This window comes from Halyomorpha halys, unplaced genomic scaffold, assembly GCF_000696795.3.
Source record: "Halyomorpha halys isolate HHAL.00 unplaced genomic scaffold, Hhal_1.1 Scaffold1847.1, whole genome shotgun sequence".
NCBI classification, from domain to species: domain Eukaryota; kingdom Metazoa; phylum Arthropoda; class Insecta; order Hemiptera; family Pentatomidae; genus Halyomorpha; species Halyomorpha halys.
This window is the reverse complement of record NW_027112974.1, coordinates 110,812-134,939: the sequence shown is the minus strand read 5'-3', so window position 1 is coordinate 134,939 and position 24,128 is coordinate 110,812. Positions and strand designations below refer to the sequence as shown.

Here is a 24,128-nt window from a genome sequence, read left to right as displayed (position 1 = left end):
AATGATGGGAGATGTTTTAGCTAACAATTTGCATGAGATCTATTTAAATAATCTAATTACCGCCAAACTAGATTAAAATATAATAAAACTTATAATAGTATAAAAAATAATACTAACACAATGTTTTCATTATTAAAGAGGAATAAATATGAAAAAAGAAAAATAATAATTTAACAGCCATCATAATAGAATCATTTTTTTTAAATGAAAAAGTTCAAAATAATAAATTAAGGTTGCTGAATAAATGAATATTATTTGGAAAATTGACCTACTAGAAAATTAAACAAAAGAAAAAAAATAATAATATAATGCTTGACTACCATACCAACCAGTTTAATTACCAATATATTAATGTTGGTATTTAATTCATAATTAAGCTATTTAATTTATAAGGAGATGGTATATTTTGATCAATAAAATTGAATATTGTTGTTTTCAGACATAAAACAAATGGAGATTCTATGACTTGATAATCTTTTTTCTTAATTATATTAATTGAATATTCTGAAAAAAAAACAAAAAAAAAAACTCTAGTACAATATAAAACTTGTGATGAAAATCTGAAATCTTGAACAATATTACTACCACTAATTTCAAGTTACTATTATAACAAATAATTTTATTAAATTAATTAAACGATTTAATTTGTAGATTTAACAATTTTTTTACAATAGAAACCATTACTACTGCCTTTAATCACCAGTACAGACGAAATAAGAATGTAATAGGTCCAGTGAATTAAAGTTGTGCCATCACATCCAAAATATTGTTCTAAAAGATTTTCAATAGCCATGATTTTTGAATTGCTAAGAGAAAACTTTTTATGAAGTGTGGATTAATTAAATGACCTAAATACTTTTTTAAAAACTTTCTGATGTTTACAAATATTACTCTTATAATGCTCTTCTCTCCTGATACAAATAACATTGTCACTTTAAGAAGTATTTGCATTTCTTTTCATTAATCATAAATTCAAGGTGGTTCTTTATTTTCATCCCTAATGAGTGCTTTTGGTAGGATATTGAAGATTTTTCTTTATCTTATAATACCCAAATATTGTTACAAATATTTCAGAATAATAAAAATTAAATTGAAATAATTTTATAAAATAGGTCAGAGGTAAGTAAATGAAATGTATTAGATATTATAAAAGAACAAATACTTGATTATCAATGAACAGATATGATAAGGAAGTGATGCAAACCACCAGAATAATTACTGTTTTTAATAACTAAATTTAATTCAATGACGAAATAGTTTATATATATTGAAAAAACATTGCTAAAATTTGTCTTATAATGTTTTAATTATTTTATTAATACATGCTAGTATATTACAGAATATCTTATGTTTTAATGATCGTGAATAAGATCCTGAAATGCAAAAGTGTTTACATTTGATTATTTTAACTTAAAAAAAAAAAAAAGGAAGTCTATTTCATCACTCTTTTTTGGAAAATCTTTTAACTATAAAAACTATGGTCCAAATTTAAATCAAAATTTATTTATTGTTTTTATTTACTTCACATTTGGAGCCTTTTGTGAAATTTATCATCATTCTCACTTCTCCAATAAAAGCAAAAGTAACAAAAAAAGATTAGTTAAAGTAAAACATGTGATGAGTAGAATGGGCTAGCATTGAATAAAAACACATACAATAAATAAAATACCAAAACTTAAAAAACATGCCTTTAAAAGGCATAGAGTATCAGGCTACAGCATAATATAATACTGTATTTTGACTAATAGGGACAAAAAAACCTATACGCTAGTTCAAAAGTGAAACAATGTCCTTTAAGGTTTCCAAGTTTTAAGTGGTGTTTTTTTTTAATGTGAAGTACTTATGAATTGGTAGTCTTAAAGCTATGTTTTTATTTCAAAAGTAATTTTTTTTTTATTATAAGAGACAACCCAATCTTAATAAAAAAAAAAATCTTGAAACTTGGATCATCGATTTTGTTTCACAGGTAAGACCACATATTAAATATAATAAAAAAAGAAATAAAGCATCTAGAAAATAGTTTAACTGATCACAGCAATATTCTTAATAAATAAACTAATTATATCTAAAACATTAGTTTTAATACTGTATGTTTTATCCATTTGTTTAATAGAGAATTTAATATGAATCATTAAATAAAATGAAAATTTCTTAAGGATTAACTCACTAAAATTTATAATGAACTATAAAGAACCTATTAGGAGCTTTTATTTTATTTATTGTTATGTTTTTATAAATTATAGGTAATTTTAGAACTCAATGCTCCAGAGGTAAATGTTTATGTGCGTTAGAAAAACTTGCTTAAAAAAATTTGTTAAGATTAGTATTTGATTACTAATATATAAAGATCCTTGATGTTTAAGTGAACAGAAACTAAACAAAAAAAACAAAAAACTAATATTACCAATAGCATCAGTCTTTTAAAAAAAAATTGCTAAAGAAAATAAGAAACATGAAATTTATACTTATATTAAAAAAAAAAATTAAAGAATCGTACTAATGAAATTAATTAAAGATTAAATTCATTTAATCAATTTAAATTATTCTGAACAAAAAAATCAAGGATTATATAAATAATTTAGATGTAAAAGAACTTAAAAAGTTATACAAAATCGTTAGGAGAATACAAAATATCAACATTATAATTCCCCATTCCTAAATAAAGATCTTATAACAGATTAAGATAAATGCACATTTCTCATTTTGGAAGTACAGTTTAACTAGTGCATTTTTAACTTGACATTTCTTCAATGACTATTGTATCATATTAAAAAACGTATCAAGAATCAATTGTATTTGATTCCATTTAATGAACTTTTAAAATATATATATATAATTAAAAATAAATCACAGAAAGATAAAACACATATTAATTATTTTCATTTTCTATCACACATTCTTCCTCTCCAGTATTGGAATTATCCTCTCGTAAAATGAAAAGATCATTTAACTTTCTTAATGTAACATTTTCTTTAGCCCATTCTTCTTGACCTCCAGTTTCTAATGAACTTAACATCCTTTCTTCAATGGTATTGTGGACAACAAACCGATGTACAAACGTTGGCCTAGAAAATAAAACTCAAAAGAATAAAAAAATCGGGAATATTGTTTCAGATTGAATTAAACTAATGGCTTTAAATATAATATCATTTATTATAATATTCTTTGGAATGATTAAGGATTCAATTTTCTCAAGTAAAATATTTTTTTCTTTTAATGCTGTAACTACTAGTTCTAGTTTGGTCCGGTAATTGCCACATAATTACGAATGTAAATAATAATAATCAATTATAAAAAACAGAAATAATAAAAGTTATCTAATTAAGAATGAAAGAGAAAATAACAAACAAAAACAAATGATATATTAGTTATTTGAATTACAATCTATGGAATAATAAATTGAAATTTAATTCATTAAAACATTTATTTTAAATTTTATTTAAATGGTTATAGAACTTATGTATATATAATTTTAACTTACTTAGTTTGCCCAATCCTATGTATTCTCCCGACTGCTTGTAGTTCCTCGGCAGGATTTAGCACAGGCTCAACAAAGAAAAGATGAGTAGCTTCTGTTAAATTCAAACCTTTCGACCCAAGTTTTAAAGGTAAAAGAAGAACTGTTATTGAACCGGCCTGAAACAAAAATAATACATCAAGTATAAACTTTAAAGCTATTGATATAGATACAGCTAAAAAAGAAGGGTATTGCTACAGGGACAACACATATGTTTAACATGAAATACATTGACATTAATAAGAAATGTTTTGTCAGAGATCATGTTGTAGCAAATCTTTAAAACTCAAGAAACCTTTCTGATCTCTATATCTATGCTATAGAATATGTCATGGAAACATTCTCTCATTGCAAGGATCAGGAAAAAAAAAAGAAACAGATAATTTCTTAGTTGTTATGTAATTAATGATATGAAAAGGCACATACTATAAATTCAGATTTCTAGTAAACATTAAAAAGCACTGCAAGGACAATATAGAAATGTTAGTTGAATTTCAATACAAGATAAAATAAATTCTCTGAGCATTAAAGCTGACAAAGAGCAGTCTTTATAACAGAAAATCATAAACAAATGATGCCATTCCTGACAAAGATATCAAAGTGTACCAACTCACATTGATTTATTTATTAAATCAATATATTTACAATTATAATACTATTTAAATGTTTATATATAATATTATAAAATTATTTACATTTTACTCAATAAATGAACATAATAAATGGCTATAGAAAACATAGATGGCACTCAAAGGTGAAACAAACTGAAGCTCTTCGTCTTGGAGCGAAGTGATAGCAGTGTTCCTACTGGCAGTTCCTGATAGATAGCGTCACTATGATTTCCTTTAATTTTATTATTCTTTGAATTAAAAACATATTTTTCACTTCCAGATTTTCTTATCCTTTCATTTTTACTCACAAAAATGCAGGTTTTAATTTAGGATCAATCATTGAGCCAGAAAAAAATTTATAGATATGGTTGTAACACATCCTAGGTTCTCAACTTAATATATTTTTTTCTAGATAAGTAGAATCTGCATGGGTTTCATTTGGTGAGAAAACTGATATTAAATATTGGTTGCGTCATATTTGGTAAACTCTGCCAGGTTCGCTTTTTCAAAGCCAGTTTATTCCAAATTCTCAAGTGTTGGGAAAATGGAATCATTTAATGGCATGGGTTTTTTAATGACTCCATGAATCTTCTTTGACCAATTGGCATGCACAATGAAAAAGTGTTCTTGTTTATCTCTAATGGCATTCTGAACACGATCAAAGCAGGAAAGTCTCGAAAAGTATTTTATCCTAAGCTTCTTCATTTCATATATCCTATGCCTAAATTACCAGAAATAGATTTATTAATTTCATCTGTTAAAAATGCCCTTTTAAAAGCCCTAAGCCAAGTGCGAATTTTTAAGAAAAATTACTGTGAGCAGATCCTACCTCCTCAGCCAGTTGCGAAGAAACTGAAAAGTTGATAGAGTGTTGTTGTGTTCTACTCTAAGAAGTTTGATAAAATAAAGGACATTGTTTTAAAGCTAGATGGTGAATCTGCTGCAGCTACTTCTCAAGCACAAAATTGTTGAAGAATCCAATTTTACACAACAATCAGGCTTCTATATCCAGCAATTATGCTTCCATTGTGCATGACACTCGATCACTCAAATAATACTATTGCGCAATAGTGCGCACATTGATTAGGAAATTGTGCCTCTTTGAAAAAATATAGATTCTAGTATGTAAAATCATTAGAGGAAAGAGAATGCACTGAAAATATCAATTAGGTACAATCTTTTTAAAAGTCGATACTCGGTCTCGATGTGATATAATTTTACATTAGAAAATTTAAAAATGTACAAGTTTCCAACTGTTTTCCCTGATAATGATTAGATCGGTTCTTGAAATGTATAATTAAATAATTGTATTGTATTTACATATTACACATAATTGTTTTAAAATTAATATATAATGTACATATATGGCAATTTTTATTACATGACAATCCTAACCCTTGGCATGACTAATTTGTGGTACTTGTTTTAACATCTGTCTAAGTACTGTTTTTCGTCTTGGCAAAACCCACCAACTTTTTGCTAAATTATGTTCACCAACCAGAATTATTCAGAATAGAGATCAGCATTTTACTCATCAGGTTACTCACTTTCAGAAAAATTCTATTAAGAAATAAATAAGTTTTGTAATCTTTCGGAAATCTTGTTTAAACTAAGTATTTTTATTTTATTTTAAAATACTTATGGTTTTAGGATAATGACTAAAATAAATCATTAATACAAATAAATACCTTAAACTGTGAAAGAGAATTTTGAAATTTTTCTCCAGTGCCCAGGCGTCGAAAAGATATGTCATTTTGTATCAATGCATCTCGAATAACATCCAACACTTTCTCCCACTAAAACAAATGCATAATTTATTTTTTGAAGTATGGATAATTTAAATTGTAATTAATTATAAACTTACTGTGGAAAAAATTAAAACTTTGACTGCACTGTCTTGCTTTATAAGAGATAGGAGTTCAGATACGACAGCAGTAACTTTTGAAGAATGTGAACCCTTCACCTCTGCAGGCGATTCCTCATCATTTATCGGCCTTGCCACAACATAAGACACATTCTCCTTTGGTGTTTTAATACGGCATAAAGGACAATCAATCTCATTTCCTCCCATTTTCAGTAAAGTTGGAATGCATTCGAAGCAGTAGCAATGACCACAGTTCAAAACAGACCACTAATAGAAAAAGAAAAGTAAATGCATCAACATAAAATAATTATAATTTTAAACTACAATTAAATGTTATTTTGCATAAATTTATAAGCTGAGTTGAAAAAACTTAATACTTAATTAATTAAAAAAAATGGAAAAAGTGATAATTCATAAAAAATTAGGCAGATTCCTATTGGAAGCAGATCTTCATTAGGGCTAAATAAAACAAAATACAAACATTGTTAAGGATAACAGAACATTAAGATTAATTATAGAAAATTATATATATAAAAATAAAATGAACAGAATTAATTTGAAAGAATATTGAAGGTAAAATGAATAGAATAAAATAAATATTATGAACAAATACAAGACAGCTAAGATTCCTGGCTGGAGATATGAAAAATAAAAAGTATACCACATACTAAAATAACTACACACCTAAGTATAGTTTAACTAATAGTTTAACTGTGTTAATTTTATCTTATTTATCGACGGAAATATCACAACAGTCCAAACAACCAATTCTCACAAAATGGTTTATGTCTATGTGAACAGCCCATTTAAAAGATTTGTTTTCCTATGCCACAGGAAGTGGGCTATTACGCCATTATTTAAAAGATGAAAAGTTGTATGAAACTGAAATTATAAACTTAGGGCAGGTGGATTTCAAAATAACTTTCTCATTAAAATCGACCACTGGAAGTGACACTTTCATTAAAATCGACCACTGAAAGTGACACTTTATTTAATCAATTTTAGTCATTTTTAGGATTTCCTCAAAAAATTTTGATTTAACTCAGTAAATCAATGGAAAATTAAGAGGTCTTTAATATCACTTGGTCTTAACCTTATAGAAAAACAGGACTTAAATACCGAATTTTCAACTTTGCTTCCTCAAATGTACCTTTTATTTTGTTTGTTTAAAATAATTAACAATCTCTCATTTTTTATTAGAAATTGAAAATGGATAAACATAAACTATGAAAGGATTTGATAATTAACTATTATCAAAGTGGAAACAATTTTTTTCCAGGTTGAAAACACATTTTGGAAATAAGAGTAGTAATATAGATGTATTATATATTATTGGGAAGCCAAAGATTTTAGAAAAATAATATTTAACATATAAAATTGTGGAAGGTAATAGATAATGACCAAAAACTCATAGATAAAAGATCTGTTTTAACAAGAGTTTGTGAAACTGCCGCACACAGGTGCAGCACGTTTTTCCAGTCTGATCAATATTTTCATATCACTATAATTATTATATAGTTAGTTTTTAAATTCAAATAACCTACAAATGAGCCTTTCAGTTGAAGGGTGACTAACAATGACAATGACAGTAAAATCATTCAAAGTTATTCTATTGTCCGCATACTTTAATAGACATTCTAAATTATTGCTTAAAACCTATCCTATACCAAACTGTCATTGCACAATAATAACATATTCCGCTCCTGTGTGGAGCTATGCCTGTTAGTGCTCTATATTCCAGAATTTTAATTACGTTGTCTGACTTACAGTTATAATAAACGTACGGAACAGTTACTAATAGATGTGGTTCACAAATTTTATAAAACTTGCATAATTTTCATTTTTAACTAAGTATATTAATTGTTTATTTATACATTATTTGTAATTTGAGTTTATTTAATTTATTGGCTTTCTTATTTGTTTTTATTGTGTGAGATTTTTTTTTCTTTTAATTTTTCTATAGTTTAAAACTACAAATATTTTTAAAAAATATTCATAACACTCTGGTTAGGCATTCAAAAGGAGTTTGCATGTTAACTTATACAATGCATCTATTATAACCTTTAATCTGTAAATAGAAATCAATACAATTGTTTTCTAAAAAATATAAAACTTCACCCAGAATGCACAACCATTCAGTTTAATCACTTGGCCAATTGGCTAGAATTTGGAATATTCTTATGGATCTGCTGAAAAAATCTCAGTTTCTTAAGAAAGGAGTTACCTCTTAAATATTATCTTTTTATGAGATCCTAAAGTATTAAAATAATTTTCAGAAAAGCATGCTTACAAATTTATAATGAGAAAACAATTATACAAAAATTTGTATTCCATTTTTACAATGTATAATAACGGGGTTAATTACCTAAGGTTAAGAACAATAACCTCATCATTAAAAAATTTCATTAAGTTAATACTGTATTTAATCATTATACAATATTATTATCCAGCTATTAGGATATTCTTACCACTACTAATTATTATATAAAGTAAGTTAGGTTACCTTTTCTTTAAGAGATTCTTTACAAACTGGGCATGGATCCAATTCCGTTCCACCCGATTTCTGTAAATTCTGTAGGTAAAATAAAGTACCACTGGTGCGTTTCAAAGCAGCTTCGGCATCAATGCTCTCTTGTTGCAATTTTACAAGCAGAACAGGAACCTATGATTTACGAGTGATAAAAATATACTACACATTATCAAAAAAAGTTAGAGTATCAAATATTCCAAACTACTCAGGGTCTCATTTTAACCATGCAAAATAAAGAATAATGGCTGAAATAAGGCAAAAAATAAATTTGATGTACTAATACTTCCTTAGAGGCCATGGTCTTCTCAGATTTACAATTGTCAGACTATCAAGATTCTATGGTAATGGGGTAGGGAGAGAGATTAGTCTAGTGAGTGTGGATGTTTCTGTACTTTTTAATGTTTCTGGATTCCTTGAAACCTCTTACAGAGGAAATGGAAATTGTATAGGTCATCTGTAGCCATGGGAGTTAAGGCATTTAACTTTCTTGCCATTTCTGACATAAGGTGAGAGGCAACAGTGGGGTAGTGTACTGGGCTTATTTTCAATATATTTCTTTCACCGTCCATTCCACTCATCAATCGAGTCCATCTTCTTCCAAAAGTTTAGGGTCCCACCGATCCTCTACCGAAAACCCTCTGGTAGCGTTTCCAGCCCCTGTCTTTTCATATTTAATGACAACGTCCTTGAGGATGAGGAGGTCCAGAGACAACGCTCCAGCTAGCACTTACACTGTCTCATGCTACACCATTCTGTAGGATTGTTACAACTCGTTACACCGTTGAAGGCAGTAATGTCGGCATCCACCATGGCACGAAATGCTCCAACTCTTTGGGTTGGAGGGTAATACTTGACAATTCAGTATGGAACCCATCAGCATTGTAACTTTGCAGTCAATTTCTGACTCCTCTTGTATTTGTGCCATCTCCTCCCATTCTCCGTCAACCATTATTCCCTCCAATTTACCACTGGAAAATGCTCTCTAATTTGTTGATCGGGTCACTGAAAGTTATGATCCAGTGGTCAGAGTTCATGTTTGTAGGGTCCAGTCCACAATACACTTCCCAATGGGAGGCGTGGCAAGTATAACATTTTTCTAACTCTAGCTCTGTGCTGCAACCTTGTTACTGCTGCAGTGCCGATTTGAATCTGGCCAGAAGGATGGGGTCCACTTTTATTTTGTGAAGGTCTCACTGAATGAAAATTTGGCCCTGCCCTCCCACCATGTTTAGAATATGGATGTAACCAGTAGAAACCTTACCCTCTATGTGTCAGAAATATTCAGACAGGGGGTAAAAAAAAAAAAAAAAGAAAACAGATAACAATTGGATAGGGAAGGTCCTGCATGGTGGGAAAGATCTGGGAGTTGAAAATACAATGAGGAGGGAAAGGGGGTTCTCTCACCCAGCTCCATTATAAGAGATTTAAATTAACAAAAACTCTGGCTCTTCCAAACAAATATGAAGGTTGTTTTATTAAACATATAAAAAATATGGTGAATTGAATTACTTAACAACTACAAGGTTTGTCAGAAACAGTATTAATCGTCAAGTAAAACAATTTTAAGGAAAATGGATCAATATTAGACTTAATAATTTTGGGTGGTGAGAAAGAAAAATCATTTTTTAATAGTTTAAGCATGCAGGAGCTCAATCTTATTTAGGAGGGAGGTTACAATTATAAAATCAAAATGCTTTAAGAATTCTTGAATAATTAAGAATAATAACTAAAATATAGAATGGGTGATTGAATACGTTAAGATAGTTTAGTAAAAATGTTTTTACATTAAGAATATAATAAACATTTTCTGTAATATTGTATATACCTCATGAGCATCCACAATGAAAATATCTGTTTTCTTTTTTTGTTTACTATTTAATTCATCTTCGTAAAGTGGCAGTCTTAACCTTAATTTAGCCATTGCCAATTCATCAGTACCATAGATCTGTAAAGAAACAAAGCAAATTAAATAAGTAATTATAAAAGCAAATTAATTAACTGTAAAGAAAGATATTAATAATTTAAAATTATAATTTGTTCAGTAAATTATGTCATGCATTTATTTTCTACTTCTAGAATGAATATTTATTACTATTATTTACTAGGATATTCCTTGGGGAATGAAGAGTGATGAATCCTACTTCGTATCAATATAACAAATTCACAGACTTGTAATAATCAATACAACAAAGAGAATGTACTATGATCGCTAAACTAAATAAAATATAATTTATAATCAAATTATCTTTTTTAGAAAGTCCACAAATCCAAAATTAGTGATATGTATACTTTTTTTTGCAATATCGATTTTCTGAATGAATTTGAATAAATTTAATATTTAGAATAAATTTGAATTAGAATTTTATCATATAATTAATAATACTTTTTTTAAATTTTAAACATTAAAATTTAAGTGTTAAGACAATTTTTATGGATTACTCAAAACCTATTTTTAGGTCTTATGCCCTTTCTAAAATGATCAACTCAATTATAGTTATATACCTGATCTGACATGTTTCGCCAAAGTGCTCTCATCCATTTGAACTCTTTCCTTACTGTTTCAAGTAACAGTAGATGTCTACTACCATCTTCAGCTAATTCAGAAGAGATGCGCTTGGCTTGGTTAGCAATCACTTAAAAAAAAAAAAAACCAAATAAATAATTAAGCGAATGAGGCAATATAAGAAACTAATAGCTTTTTAGATTCAGTTGTAACAACTAACCTACTTCCTACAAGCTTCAATAATATAATAGTGAAAATAATTTATTTATTTAATTTTTTTTAGTACAATTTTTCTAAAGATTCTTGCTGCGAGAATTCTAATAAAGGATGGTATAAACCAAAAATATCCTAGAGGATATGGCAGGTTATGTTGTAAAATTTTTAATTATTATGAATATTTTTACAGAAATGTAAACATTTGATCTGTGCCAAATCTTTTTTTACCGAGTGGCATTTAAGGATTTCAATCCTAAATATTTGTAATTGCTTGACCCTAATTTTGTTATTTTTTATCCAGTAACATTCTCTAATTCCAAAAATTAAATACATTAAAAAAGATAATATCTCTTCAATTTATTTATTTTCAGAATAATATATATATTTTTTTTTATATCAAAACGATTCATTCTGTCTTTTGGTACAAAAGATAAACAACTTACCATGAAGCATTCTTTCATGTGGAGTAGGTTTCCAACTACCCTCTTTGGACGATTTAAATAATTTTGTTTCTTTTAGCTTCTTTCCCTCTCCTTCTTCTTCATTTTCTGATTCTTCACTATCTTCTTCAAAGTTAATATTGTTTTTATTTACAGAGAATATGTGAACTTCATACTTCTTCAATAATAGTTCAGTTTGGCAAATAGAACAGCGTTGCCTATTAATAAAATACAATGAAAATATAATATCTATAAAAGGCAAAAATGATAAAAACTAAAACTTTCACAAAAGGATATACTTGAATGACCAAGTTTAAGCATACCTAGTTCACTCACTAAAAAAGAAAATTAATTTTTTGGAAGTGCTGATAGTAAAATTTCTTTATTTTATGTTTCCAACGAAACATAAAATAACTATTCATATCAAAAATGTTTTAAGAAATAATATATTCTAAAAATTAAGAAGCAGAACCTTAAGTTACAGAACTGTAAACCTTAAGTTCTATAACTCTACCCTTTCATTGTTTTAGCTATGATACATGTTTATAGGAAGAAAATTGGAGATCAGAGGTTCAGTACAATTTTTCGATACCACTTTTATAATATGATTTGTCATTAGTCTCGAAATAGGCCTCTGTTTTGGTGATTACCTCTTTATTGGCGCTAAATTTCTTTCCAGCGAGCATTTTCTTGAGGTCAGAGAACAGGAAAAACCCGCTAGGGGCCAGCAGAGGATATGGTGTATGTGGAAGCAATTCAAAGCCCAATTCATGAAATTTTGCCATAATTTTCATTGATTTATGACATGGTGCATTATCTTGATGAAACAGCTCTTTCTTCTTCTTCAAGTTGGGCCGTTTTTCCGAGATTTCGTCTTTCAAACACTTTGGGGCGTCCATTGCGTGTATCGTCCACAGCACTCATTTTGCCTTGTTTAAACTTAGCAAACCACTTCTCAACAGTTGATTTTTCTGGTGCAGTCTGAACAATGTTTATCAAGCCAATGTTTTATTAATACACAGAATTTCTTATTATGCATTTTTTCTAAGCATGCAAGAGGAATCAAATACAGAGAATGATATTGCTGAAGTTATCACAACACATTTCAAAGTAAATGACTTTCTGGCCATTTTATATGCAGAGCGGGCCAATAATTTTATATAAAGGTCAAATGCTTGTTTTCTGTCAGGAGAAAAAAAAATGGTTTTGGGTAAGAAAAAAAAGACTGATGAACTTAGGTACAGAAGGCACCAAATTATTTTAAAATATCTGATACCAGACGAATAAAAAAATGCAGAGGTTTTTTTTGCAGATTTGAAGTAGTGATCACTTAGAATCAGGTTAATTTATCCTATCTATGGATACTTTTATATTTTTTTCATTAATATAAATATTTATGAAAAATATGTAAGTTTGAAAGAATGATCACATTTAGGGATTTTTAAGTCAATAGTATAATTTGTGTGGATTTTTAGTTATAACTGAGGTGTTATATGTTTCTGGAATTTCTCTAATGAGGTTGTTTAAAATAGAAGTCTTATATTAAAATATTCTGTATAATTAAAATAAAAAGTTTGTGAAAACCATTCTTCCAAGTTTCAATTTATTTCGACATAACTTAAACGAAAAAAAAAAAAAAAATTCAAAATTAACTAGCAGTGTTCTTGCTAAAAAATAAAAAGCATTAGAATATACCATAGCTGGATCGATGGTAACCATAGGAAAGGAAAAAATGCCACATAATCTCACATCATCAGTGGGTCGAGATTGTGCCGAGAATTAAAATTATCCCCACAACTGTGATCAATTAAAATTTTTCTACTTCAAAATAGAAAGCAGAAATGTATATCTATCTTTATGCAATAAAATTTTCTGAATATGTTGTTGAATAAAGAAATAATGAAGAAAAAAACCTCAAAAACTGGCACACAGTACCACATCCCACCTCTCTTTGTAGATTGAATGCTGAGCTAAACAGTAAGTAAGTACTAAAATGATACCCTAATGATTATACATTATTTTGGAAACCTAACAGGAATTTCAATAGCTTAAAAATGTGTTAATTTTTGTACAAACCTGCTATCAATAATTAACAGAAATTTGTAATATATTTATATAAGTACCTTCTTAAATACTGAGAAAATTAAATATCATAAGAGCATTATATCAATGACTGCTATGTCTAAAATTTGAACAGATGTACTCATATTTATTAATACAATGTAGAAAATTTTTTATAGAAATCAATAATAATTTATTTAATAGCTAATCACCCTCACTATTTCACTAAAGACCATTAAATAAAAAGGTTCCTTTCTCTTTTGTTGATATATCAAATAACAGATAATAAAAATAAATTAACTTGTCAACTTACATTCCTTTCCTTCTCTGTTTCTGATTCAAATGACATAGAGTTGCCTGTTCAAATAATAATGATTTGGGAAGTATTTGTAGGTGGCGAAGTGAATCTAATGTCTCAATCCTCAATTCATCTGCTGTTGCTATCCATACTGCAAATTCTCTATGCACTGTATGTAAACCTGTCAACCTAAGACACAAATTAATAGCTCATTATAATACAATTAAAGGGTCCGGCGAAAGAATATGACAAGCATATGATAATTGTTCAGTAGAGCATCTTCTAAAACTATTATCAAATGTTTTGTATAGTTCATATTCCACAATATAACAGGCAAACATATTGGAATTAGGATGATATACAAATGAACACAATAAATAGCTTTGTAGAGAAACAAAGGAGCACTTTGCACAAAATCCTAATTGCTTTAATTACACCACATCTTATACAGAGCCAATCATTTTTTTTTTTTTTTAATGATAATACAATACAATTATTTTGACTAATGAGATAACTGCAAAAAGTTCCAAGAAAATGCATATCTTTGTTTTCACCAATAGTAATAAAGTAAAACACAGATTTAAAGTAACAGATAATAAGAATATATTTTAAAAATATATAAAATATTAAATATAGATAGTTGACTGTATGTTAAATCAAGGAGATGGTCCAATGGAACATTAGAAAAAAAAAATAGAGGTAACTGTTTGATTAATTGCTTAGAGGAAGAATGCGATGAACCACATACTTGAAGACAATTAGAAATTTGAGCAAAATGCACCTTTGTCTTATTATAAAGGTTTTTATTTACTTTATCTAATACCAAAATTCCAAAATATTTACCTATAATGTTATAGAATATGAACTATATAAAACATTTAATATGAATTGTAGAATTTCTAGAAACTGTAAAATACAAAACAGGTAACTCATCATATTCTTAACCCAATCTCTTCATTTATAATAGTCAATAAATCAATAAATAGTTAACAGTAGGTTTTTAATTGTTATTTTTTCTAACTGACAACTGGACGACATCCTTCTTGATTATAAATTTTTTTTAAGTATATTATCTGGTAAAAATAATCAGATTAAGATTGGATAAGTGGCAAGTCATGATGATTTTTTCTCTGAATATATCAAACATCGTGGCCCAGAGACATAACAGTTCTACAGGCCCTTTTTCAAAAGATATAGGGGAGCACTAGGATTATTTGAGAATGGGAACTTTATAATTCACCAAAAAGGGAATCCTAGTGAACTTGGTACAGTATTTTGGCAGTTTATGCCATGTGTTTGTGTGTACATATAAAACTAAAACTTTCGATTATGTATTTTCATAATTCAGATGACTATGGGTAACAAACTAATAATAGTTTTTCAACATATGCCATGAATATTTTGACAACTATATAATAGTAATAATAATATAACATGAAATATACTTACTTTGAAGTAATTGATTGTTGCCCAGGTACATCATTATCGTCTAAATATGTTTTGATTCTATTAAGGAGGTCTTCACCATTGGATTCATTATTTATAACTTCTTCCCACCAAGATGTTAGACTAAGTGTGTGTCCACGACACAAATGAGCAATACTTGCACTCAGTTTATTGAGGGTTTCTAATGTTGCTGTAAACTAAATAATGGTGAACATAACATATAATTATGAAAACAATATAATCTACTAAACTATAATTCAATTTTATTATTGATAAATGAGGTTTTCCAAAGAAGTAGGAAAAAATAATTAAATAAAAACATATTATGTAAATAACCATTCCTCCCTTAATATACTTATACATACTTAAGTACATCAGTGGGGTTCATGACGAAGTTGAAGTCCATCAATATTGAAACTTAGTACAGTAAATAAGGTGCCTTCCAAACCCGAATGAAACTCATAACTCTTCTGAAATTACACTAATTTACTTTCTGTATGCTAACACAAACAGATGCCAGACCTTTCTATATGTTGATACGTACAGGCGCATTGGATAACATGAACTTGTAATAAGCCATAATATGTATTGCATCACATCTCAATACCGAATAAACCAAGTTTTTATTATTCTTAGATGTAATTTCACAAAACCACACCAATATCTTTAAGATAAGCAAGCACATTCCGTAAGACAGATAGAGTTATTTTCGTATTTTTATTTATAAATTATTTTCTATTTTAACGTTTTTAATTTTTGAAATATTGGCAATTTATATTCTAATTACATATGTTCATGAACTTATTAATGACATGATATGAAAACAATATAAAGTGGAGAATATAATAAAATATTTAACCAGTATGTTGTGCTCTAACTGTTTCAAATCATTCAGGAGATATCACAGAGTAGTTTAAAACATCAAAATTAAAAATTAATAAAGCCATTTGCACAAGAAATCCTTATGTACTTACTAACAGACAGCATAAATATATTTAATGCAATTATTCAGTATTTTGAACTATAATTGTTTCAAAACTTTCACGGGATCTCACTGCATGATTTGAACTATCAAACTTTAATATCTGTTAAGCTATTCACTCAAAAGATCGTTACATGGCTACAAATCGAGATTTGTTGGTAAGTAACTAGTTGTTGTGGCTATAACTAGCTCCTGAGTAATAAATAAACAATAATAAAACAACATCAATACCTTTTTCTCATAATTTTCAAGATAATTCCTTTCTAATTCCTCAGCTTCTTCTCTAAGTTTACTGTCACGAAGTGTTGGTGGAATACCGACTCCATGATTTTCTAATACTTCAGTCAAATTACATAAACAATGAATCATCTATTTGACAGAAAATAAAATAAAATTAATAAATGACAAAAAATTCAAAAACAAAACTTATGGTGTTTTGATGCACTCTTAAAAAAAAAAAAAATAATGAATTAACATATGAGGAAAGAAAGGAGAAGAAGGGAAGATAAAAATCCTATGTTATCTTCATTAAAATTTATCGGATACACAGTGCTAATTGCACTCCTACATGATCTTCACGATTTATCAGTAACAAAGTGCTACATACACTCCCAAGTACTCAATCACACTTGGCTATCAAAGCCTTGAATCACTTTGAATTTTACACTAATAAATAGAGAGAGAGAAAAACTTCATTCAAATAAGTTGTGCTTCCCAAATGTATTAGGTTGCTAAATACACAGTATACTTATACCTAGTTAGACAATTTTTTTTTTTTTTTAAATCTTATAATGCAAAGGTATAGAACAGTAAATTTAAAATATATGATAGTAACACATGATGATTTTTTGTTCTTTTATTATTGCCATTCTTTGATCTTTATATTTCTATATTTTAATTTTTTTTAAAAATAGAATTAAGACTGGAAAGCTACCTGTAACGAATCTACTTTTATAATGTTTTTGTATTCAGCGCTCAACTGCAAAACACGGCGATAATTCTCTACTGCTCCAGACCAATCGCATTCGATGATATTGATAGCAGCAATACCGTGCAATGCTGAAACAAATTGACGAAGAGCAACATCAGCGTCAAGGCGAGCTTTTGAAACCATATGTACCATCAATTCTTCCATTGTCATTGTGTGTTTAAATCTCACAAATTTGCCACGAACAACCTACAACAACAATAATTTATCATTATCATATTGATGTTTATAACAGAAAAGGTTTGTTAAAAAAAAAAAAAAACCTGTTTTGAGTAAAACAAACCTGTGGATGTGTGCAGGCTTGACGAACACCCAGCAATGGAAGTAATAAAGTTTGAAGTTGTTTTCGCTCGATTGAGTTCAATTTGACATCTAAATCCTCAAATCTGTAAGTTCACAACAATAATACAAAATGAAATATTTTTCATAGTCCTATTTTAATATTCCTAAACATAGATTAAAATATTAATTTTATGGACATTGTGAATCATGTTTGTAATAATAAAAATTTATCAGTAATAAAAGATACATAAAAATATACCTTAAAGTGAATATAAAACATACTGTAACATTGATTGTATTACCGATATACACACATATCATATATGACAAAATGTTAAGTGAAAAAATGAAAAAAAAATACCCTTTTTGATAAAAATATAAACAAACCAGCCAAATCTATATTCTAATTTTTAATTATTTTTTTCAATTAACAGCTTTGGTACTAGGATATCCTGAGATAATAGAATTTCTTTCAAAAACAGATAAACCACATGTTATTTGACTCTTTTTAGAAGAATTTTGTTGACCTTTTGATAATATGGTAGCAAAAGTGTAAAATTGAGAAAAAAAAAAAAAAAATTAAAAATGGACTTAGCTGGCTTCAGAATCCTACTATTGAAATATTTTACTAATTAATCCCTGAATATTTATAATTATTTTACTAATTAATCAGAATATTTACTCACTTGCACAGTTTAATTCTGAAAGACGTAGCACATTCTGTATGTATAGTACGGTAGAAATAACCTTCAACAGGTGAAAAGTGTAACCAATGAGTAATTATAGTTTGTGGAGGAACACCAAGGTCTGCGAGTACATCATTTTTTGAACTCCTCCACATTATAAGTGAGAGCAATTTAAAAAGTTCCTCATCCGAATTGTTTAAGTCCTGCCATTGTGATAGATTTTGAAATGGGCTCACTCGAAGAAAATGAATCAGCCCATATAAGTCTGGAAAAAAGATTTGATGACAATACTTCAAAACTAATAGATTGAACATCACTTTGAGACAACTATCCAAGAATCAGACAAATAAAATAACTTAAACAAATAAAGAATAAAGTGGACACAGCAAAAACTCATGCCATTGTCATTGGTTTTGACCCTTCAATAATCCAACACCAGCTTCTTTATCATATATCGAAATAATTACTTCCAAAACTTTCGATTCCTCAGCTAAAACTTTAGTTATTATCACAGGCCTTCTCATAGAACTACTGCTTTGAACCCTCACCAAACGTTCTCAAAGAACCACTACTTTAAACTAGCCTCCTCAATTCAATTTCACTTATTTCTTTTCTTTTCACTCATTCATTTCTTCAAATTTAACTCTCAAGCAAATTTTCACCCTCTAATTATTTCATCGCTTCAGCCATTTTTTCCCCAATCTTATGAAGACTGTTAGTATCCTCCCTCTCCTTCTCCAACAGAACAAGAAAGGTCAAGAAATCTTGAGCTAATTTCCCAATTAGCAAAATTGTTTCCTTGAATATGTTAATAATAATTAAAATGGCCAAGCTATGTTTTAGCAAAATGAAACTACGACACCAATAGGGTATTATTTTTTTTTTTAAGATAATACACACACACGTGTGTGTATAAATATGTAAACAAATCATTATAATAAAATAAATTCACTTTCAATTTTATTAAAGATTTCCACACCACACAATGAATGATGCATCAGACTCATAATCCATAGGGTCAGGTCAAGTACAGTTGTAGTAGAAAATTTATTTATTATTGCATATCAGATGTGGTTTACTCTGCTATGAGTAGACCCTCTTGGGATAGACCCAGTCTATGGGTGCCTAACTGAGAAGGGAAACAAGCTGAAAGGTTGAGTGTAAATACTGACATCATCTCTCTATATCATCTGTGCACTTATCATCACTGTTCCTCTGCCAATGATTGTTGTTCAAGAATCAGTATTTCCTTCTCTGAAGATCTTCATGTATTGAAACAGTACGGATTTTTTTTTTTTTTATGTTTCATTAATTAGTCTTGAATAACACTGTTTTTTATAGACAAAATAAAGAAGCTAAACTATTATCAGACTAAGAAATTATAAAATTAAATTAACACTAAAATAAAAAATGAGAAATAAGATTATAAATTCTAAAATAAAAATAAAATAAAATTCGTAATTAAAAAAAGTTTCAGTTTTACCATAAATGGATTTTTGGATTGGTGTTCCAGTAACAGCCCAACGATGGATGGCATTTAATTGAGAAGCCATGAGAGCTGTTTTTGAGGTATAACCTTCCACCATTTGAGCTTCATCAAGACAAATGCGCCAAAAGTTGATACAGGTCAATGGCGATGAAGGAGCAAAATATCTTTTAGCATGTCTTAATTTTCGTTCACTTTCGTTGGGTAGAAAATTTAAGTCTGAACAAAGAACATTGTAAGTGGTTAATATTACATCATATTCGGCTAATATAGTAGGCTGAACATAGTTATGATTTTTAACTCCATTGTAGACCCATAACTTAAAACTTGGATCATCAACATGTTTCTCTATCTGAAAATAACATAAATGATTTTAACATTAAATTCCTCAAGATGAAAATGAAATTACAATAAAAAACGAAAATTAACCTAAAACAAAAAATCAATAAATACAAAAACAAAGTATTTTAAAAAATATTTTCAAAATAATAGAATTGTAATGTATCTTAGAGCAAACAAAAATGAAAAGGCCAAAATTAATAGAGCTTAAAACTGCTTTGTCCCTTATAACTAGTAATTTTAAACCATATGTAATATTAACTCTTCAAACCTACATATTATTTAAATTGGAGTACTTCAACAGACTTTCAAAATATTTTGGGATTTTATAATAAATAAAATAAATACTTTTAAAAACAACCATGTATTAAGTACCATTACAAAAAAATCTGGTGTGATGCACACATCAAAAAAACTTTCACTTACCATTCTACTTGAAGGTTTAAATTAACTCTCGCTTGTTTCAGAACAGATATTTTTATATTATTCACTGTGGCAATACCTTCTCCAACTAATTTTCCAAATGAGCCTTTCAGTTGACAGATTGACTAACTCCATTTTCAACAGTTTTCAGAAAAGTACTTTTAATAATATTTTTCAATATGAAATGTTGACATTTGTCTTTTGCAAAAGTATAGCCAAAATATAGAAAGATAAAATTTACCTATTAATTTAAATTCTGCTCTTAGCCATTTATTCAATGTTTAAGTTGTTATAGAATCAATATTTCAAATACTAAGAATGATTTTAAAGAGTTATCCAGTCAACTGAAAGGCTCATGTATAGGCTAAGTAAAATAAAAAAATTAATTGCTTAATAACTATGGTAACAAAATAATTTATCAGACTGGTGAAATGGGCTAACATAATGTGCATGCACCCGCACAGTCAAACTCATGTTAGAACATACCTTTTATTTAGGCGTTTTTGCCATTCTCAATTATCACCTACAACTTTCTAAGTTAAATATTATTATTTCTAGAATCTTTGACTTTCCAACGATATATATATTACATCTACATTACTACTCCTATTTCCAGAAATGTGTTTACAACCTGAAAAAGTATTTTTCCTCTTATCTCCTTCGGTTAATCATCAAATCTTTTAATAGTTTATATTTAACCATTTTAAGTAACTTATAAAAATGTGAGATGGTTCATCATTTCATACAATCAAAATTATAAGTACTTGAAAGGAAACTATTTTTAAAATTTAGTATTTAAGCCCTGTCAAACTATTTCAATGGGAATAAAACAACTGATAAAAACACCATTTCATTTTACATTGATTTACTGAGTTTATTCAAAATCCTTAAAGCCGTTTTTCGAAGATCAAAAGTGAAGTGTGAAAAACCAATTCAATAAAGTGACACTTAAAGTCAGTCGATTTTATTGAAAAAGTTGCTTATAACTCCAGGAATATACTCACGTTAAATGGAATGTTACATATTTACTCACAGAAGAGTATAGAAATGCAATGCTAAAATATTCTGACCACAGTAAATCTTTTGGGAAGTTACAATAAATGTTCTAGAGATGAAAATTGTAAAAAAATATTGTTTTGTGTAACTAAAAACCATCCATAACTAATACCTATAAACAGAACTATAATAAAGAGTGATCAACATGAAACACAAACTAATAAAAATAAAATAATATTTGAAATGCTTCAGCAATAATGAGTAATATAACTCAAATTCAATAAACTTAATACCACAGAAAAGTAGCCTTATATAATGAAATTTGATTAGTGTTAACTAAGATGCAAACAATCTCACTAATAGTTTTTCGGCTGTCAAAACCCCATGTAACAGGTATAAATTTTAGACAATACGATGGATTGTTAATTTTATCTATATGGAAGTATATCATGAGACTATTTTGGTTAGAACTCACAATTTCGCGTGGAAAACAAACCTCAATATGTTAAAATTAAATTTCTTCAAAAGTTATTTTGGTACTAATTCGTAAAAGATTTAATGGCAGAAAATTTAAAAATCAGTTATACATAATGTAATAGATTGGTATAGGTCAATATCTACTGATAAATTTGTTTACCTCTTTTGAGCAAGGGTAAGTCTAAAGCTGCGATTTAATCCCCCTTCCCCACCTTAGGTGCTTGTTTTGGAGACTTGAAATTTATTTATTTTTTTTAAAAGAAAAATTGAGATTAGACTGATAAAAGTTTTTACACTTTTTCTGACAAAATAACCCATAAAACTATCTAAATGAAATCAACCTAACATTATGATAAATAAGAAAAGTTCCAAATTTAACAATTACCTCATTAATCCATTGGTCTAAAATTGATGAAGGGGTGATAATTAATGTTGTCTTAGAAGGAACTAAAGAAGCCTTGGTCCAACATTGTGGGCACTTAACATTTCCATAAATCACTTTACTTAAAATACCAACACATTCTGCATGTTGCCATTTATTACAATCCTCACATTGAACAAGATTTAACTCATCTGAGTCATTATTATCACAGAAACACTTCACTAAACTGGTAGACACAGGTTGTTGTCTACTACTAGAAAAACTCATTTGAGAAAGAACAGTTTCATAGTAGGATCTTAAAGCATTATATTTACTACTAAATAATCCAGACTTTTCTTTTAATGAAGCCTTTTCTTTCGAACGACCTCGAATTTTTTTTTTTGATCTCTGACTATTACTAATTTCAACTTCATCATCTGTATTATCTTCTAACAATTCATGTTTCCTTTTGCAAACAATCTTTTTCTTAGTGAAACCAAGGTCCTGCACATCAACAGTTGTGTAAGGGTTACTGAGAATACAGGCCAGTACTTCCACAGTTTTACCAAGTCCCATCTCATCAGCAAGAATACCACCACTAGGAAAATCAACATCGTATTCTAAAAAATAAAATAAATGAAACAAAATAGATATCAAACAGCAGAATAAAGATATGGCTAGGCAAATAAAAACACCCACCATTAAATTGTATTCCTTCAATTTTACATTTTTCTCTTTTCAGCATCCATTTCACTGCAAGTATTTGGTACTTCCTGAGAACAGGGCGTAATTTTCCTCGACAATCAATGATGTAGTCATCAAAGTTGTCAGATAAGTGAATAGTTTTTATAAATTCAAACAGATTCTTAATTCTAGAAGTCTCCATAACATAGCTTAAACCAAGCAGATTAACACTAAAGAATTAGCACACATTATATATATAACGCAGACACGAATTTTAAGCCCGGGTTAACTACAAATTTTGTAAACAAACATTTTACTTCAAATCTATCAGGACTGTTATCCGAAGCGGCACCAATGCTACATAAATTTAGATGTCCTCAGGATTAAAAAAGTAATTAATTACTATATAACTGTCAGTAACATATGCACCTCAAATATGTTATCTTCAAAAATATGGTTGATATAAAGTTTTACAAGTTTTGTAGTGTTATTTTGATCTTTAAAAACAAACACTTTTTGTCCTATAAAATGATCAAGTGTGCGGAATTCAGGAAGATATTACATATCTAAATACATTTATTCGAAAGAAAGAATACAACTATTAACTCTGATAACAAATAAATTACTTCAACTAAATTATTAACTTTTTTATAGTTTGCATTATAAGCTTCTCTCAAGTGTAAAACTTAATTAAGGTACTTTAAAATCCTTTATATAAGCTGTAAGAAATCCCTTTCTAAATTTATATTTTTTTTGTTTGAAAATATTTTCAGTTTTATTGGTTCTTAAATGTTATGGGTCGAAAAATCAAAACACTGAGTATATCTCACGCTACAACTCTGTTAAGTTTGGTTTATTCATTTATTAAATTCATTATGGTTATAGAAGCCTCCTACAAATATGTTTGTGTTTTCCTAAAGTATACGTTAGTAGTATAA

General features: G+C 28.3%; 1 protein-coding gene across 3 annotated transcripts; it reads right to left on the bottom strand.

Moving 5' to 3' along the window:
• Positions 1-2,815: 2,815 nt before the first annotated feature.
• On the bottom strand, positions 2,816-23,617 carry LOC106690733 (E3 ubiquitin-protein ligase SHPRH). 3 transcript variants are annotated; one of them, XM_014436262.3, is made up of 17 exons: positions 23,206-23,617; positions 22,531-23,126; positions 19,908-20,262; positions 18,425-18,689; positions 17,740-17,842; positions 17,403-17,645; positions 16,700-16,837; positions 15,490-15,683; positions 14,056-14,229; positions 11,685-11,899; positions 11,025-11,155; positions 10,348-10,467; positions 8,496-8,654; positions 5,993-6,259; positions 5,817-5,924; positions 3,482-3,636; positions 2,816-3,065 (listed from the first exon to the last, which is right to left on the bottom strand). In XM_014436262.3, the coding sequence occupies exons 1-17, from the start codon at positions 23,390-23,392 to the stop codon at positions 2,870-2,872; spliced, it is 3,606 nt and encodes a 1,201-aa protein (XP_014291748.1). In that variant the 5' UTR covers positions 23,393-23,617; the 3' UTR covers positions 2,816-2,869. The 3 variants fall into 3 exon arrangements, with proteins under 3 accessions (XP_014291748.1, XP_014291749.1, XP_066906724.1); XM_014436263.3 differs by lacking the exons at positions 22,531-23,126; positions 23,206-23,617 and adding an exon at positions 20,676-20,875; XM_067050623.1 differs by lacking the exons at positions 22,531-23,126; positions 23,206-23,617 and adding an exon at positions 20,340-20,474.
• Between the last annotated feature and the right edge of the window lie 511 nt (positions 23,618-24,128).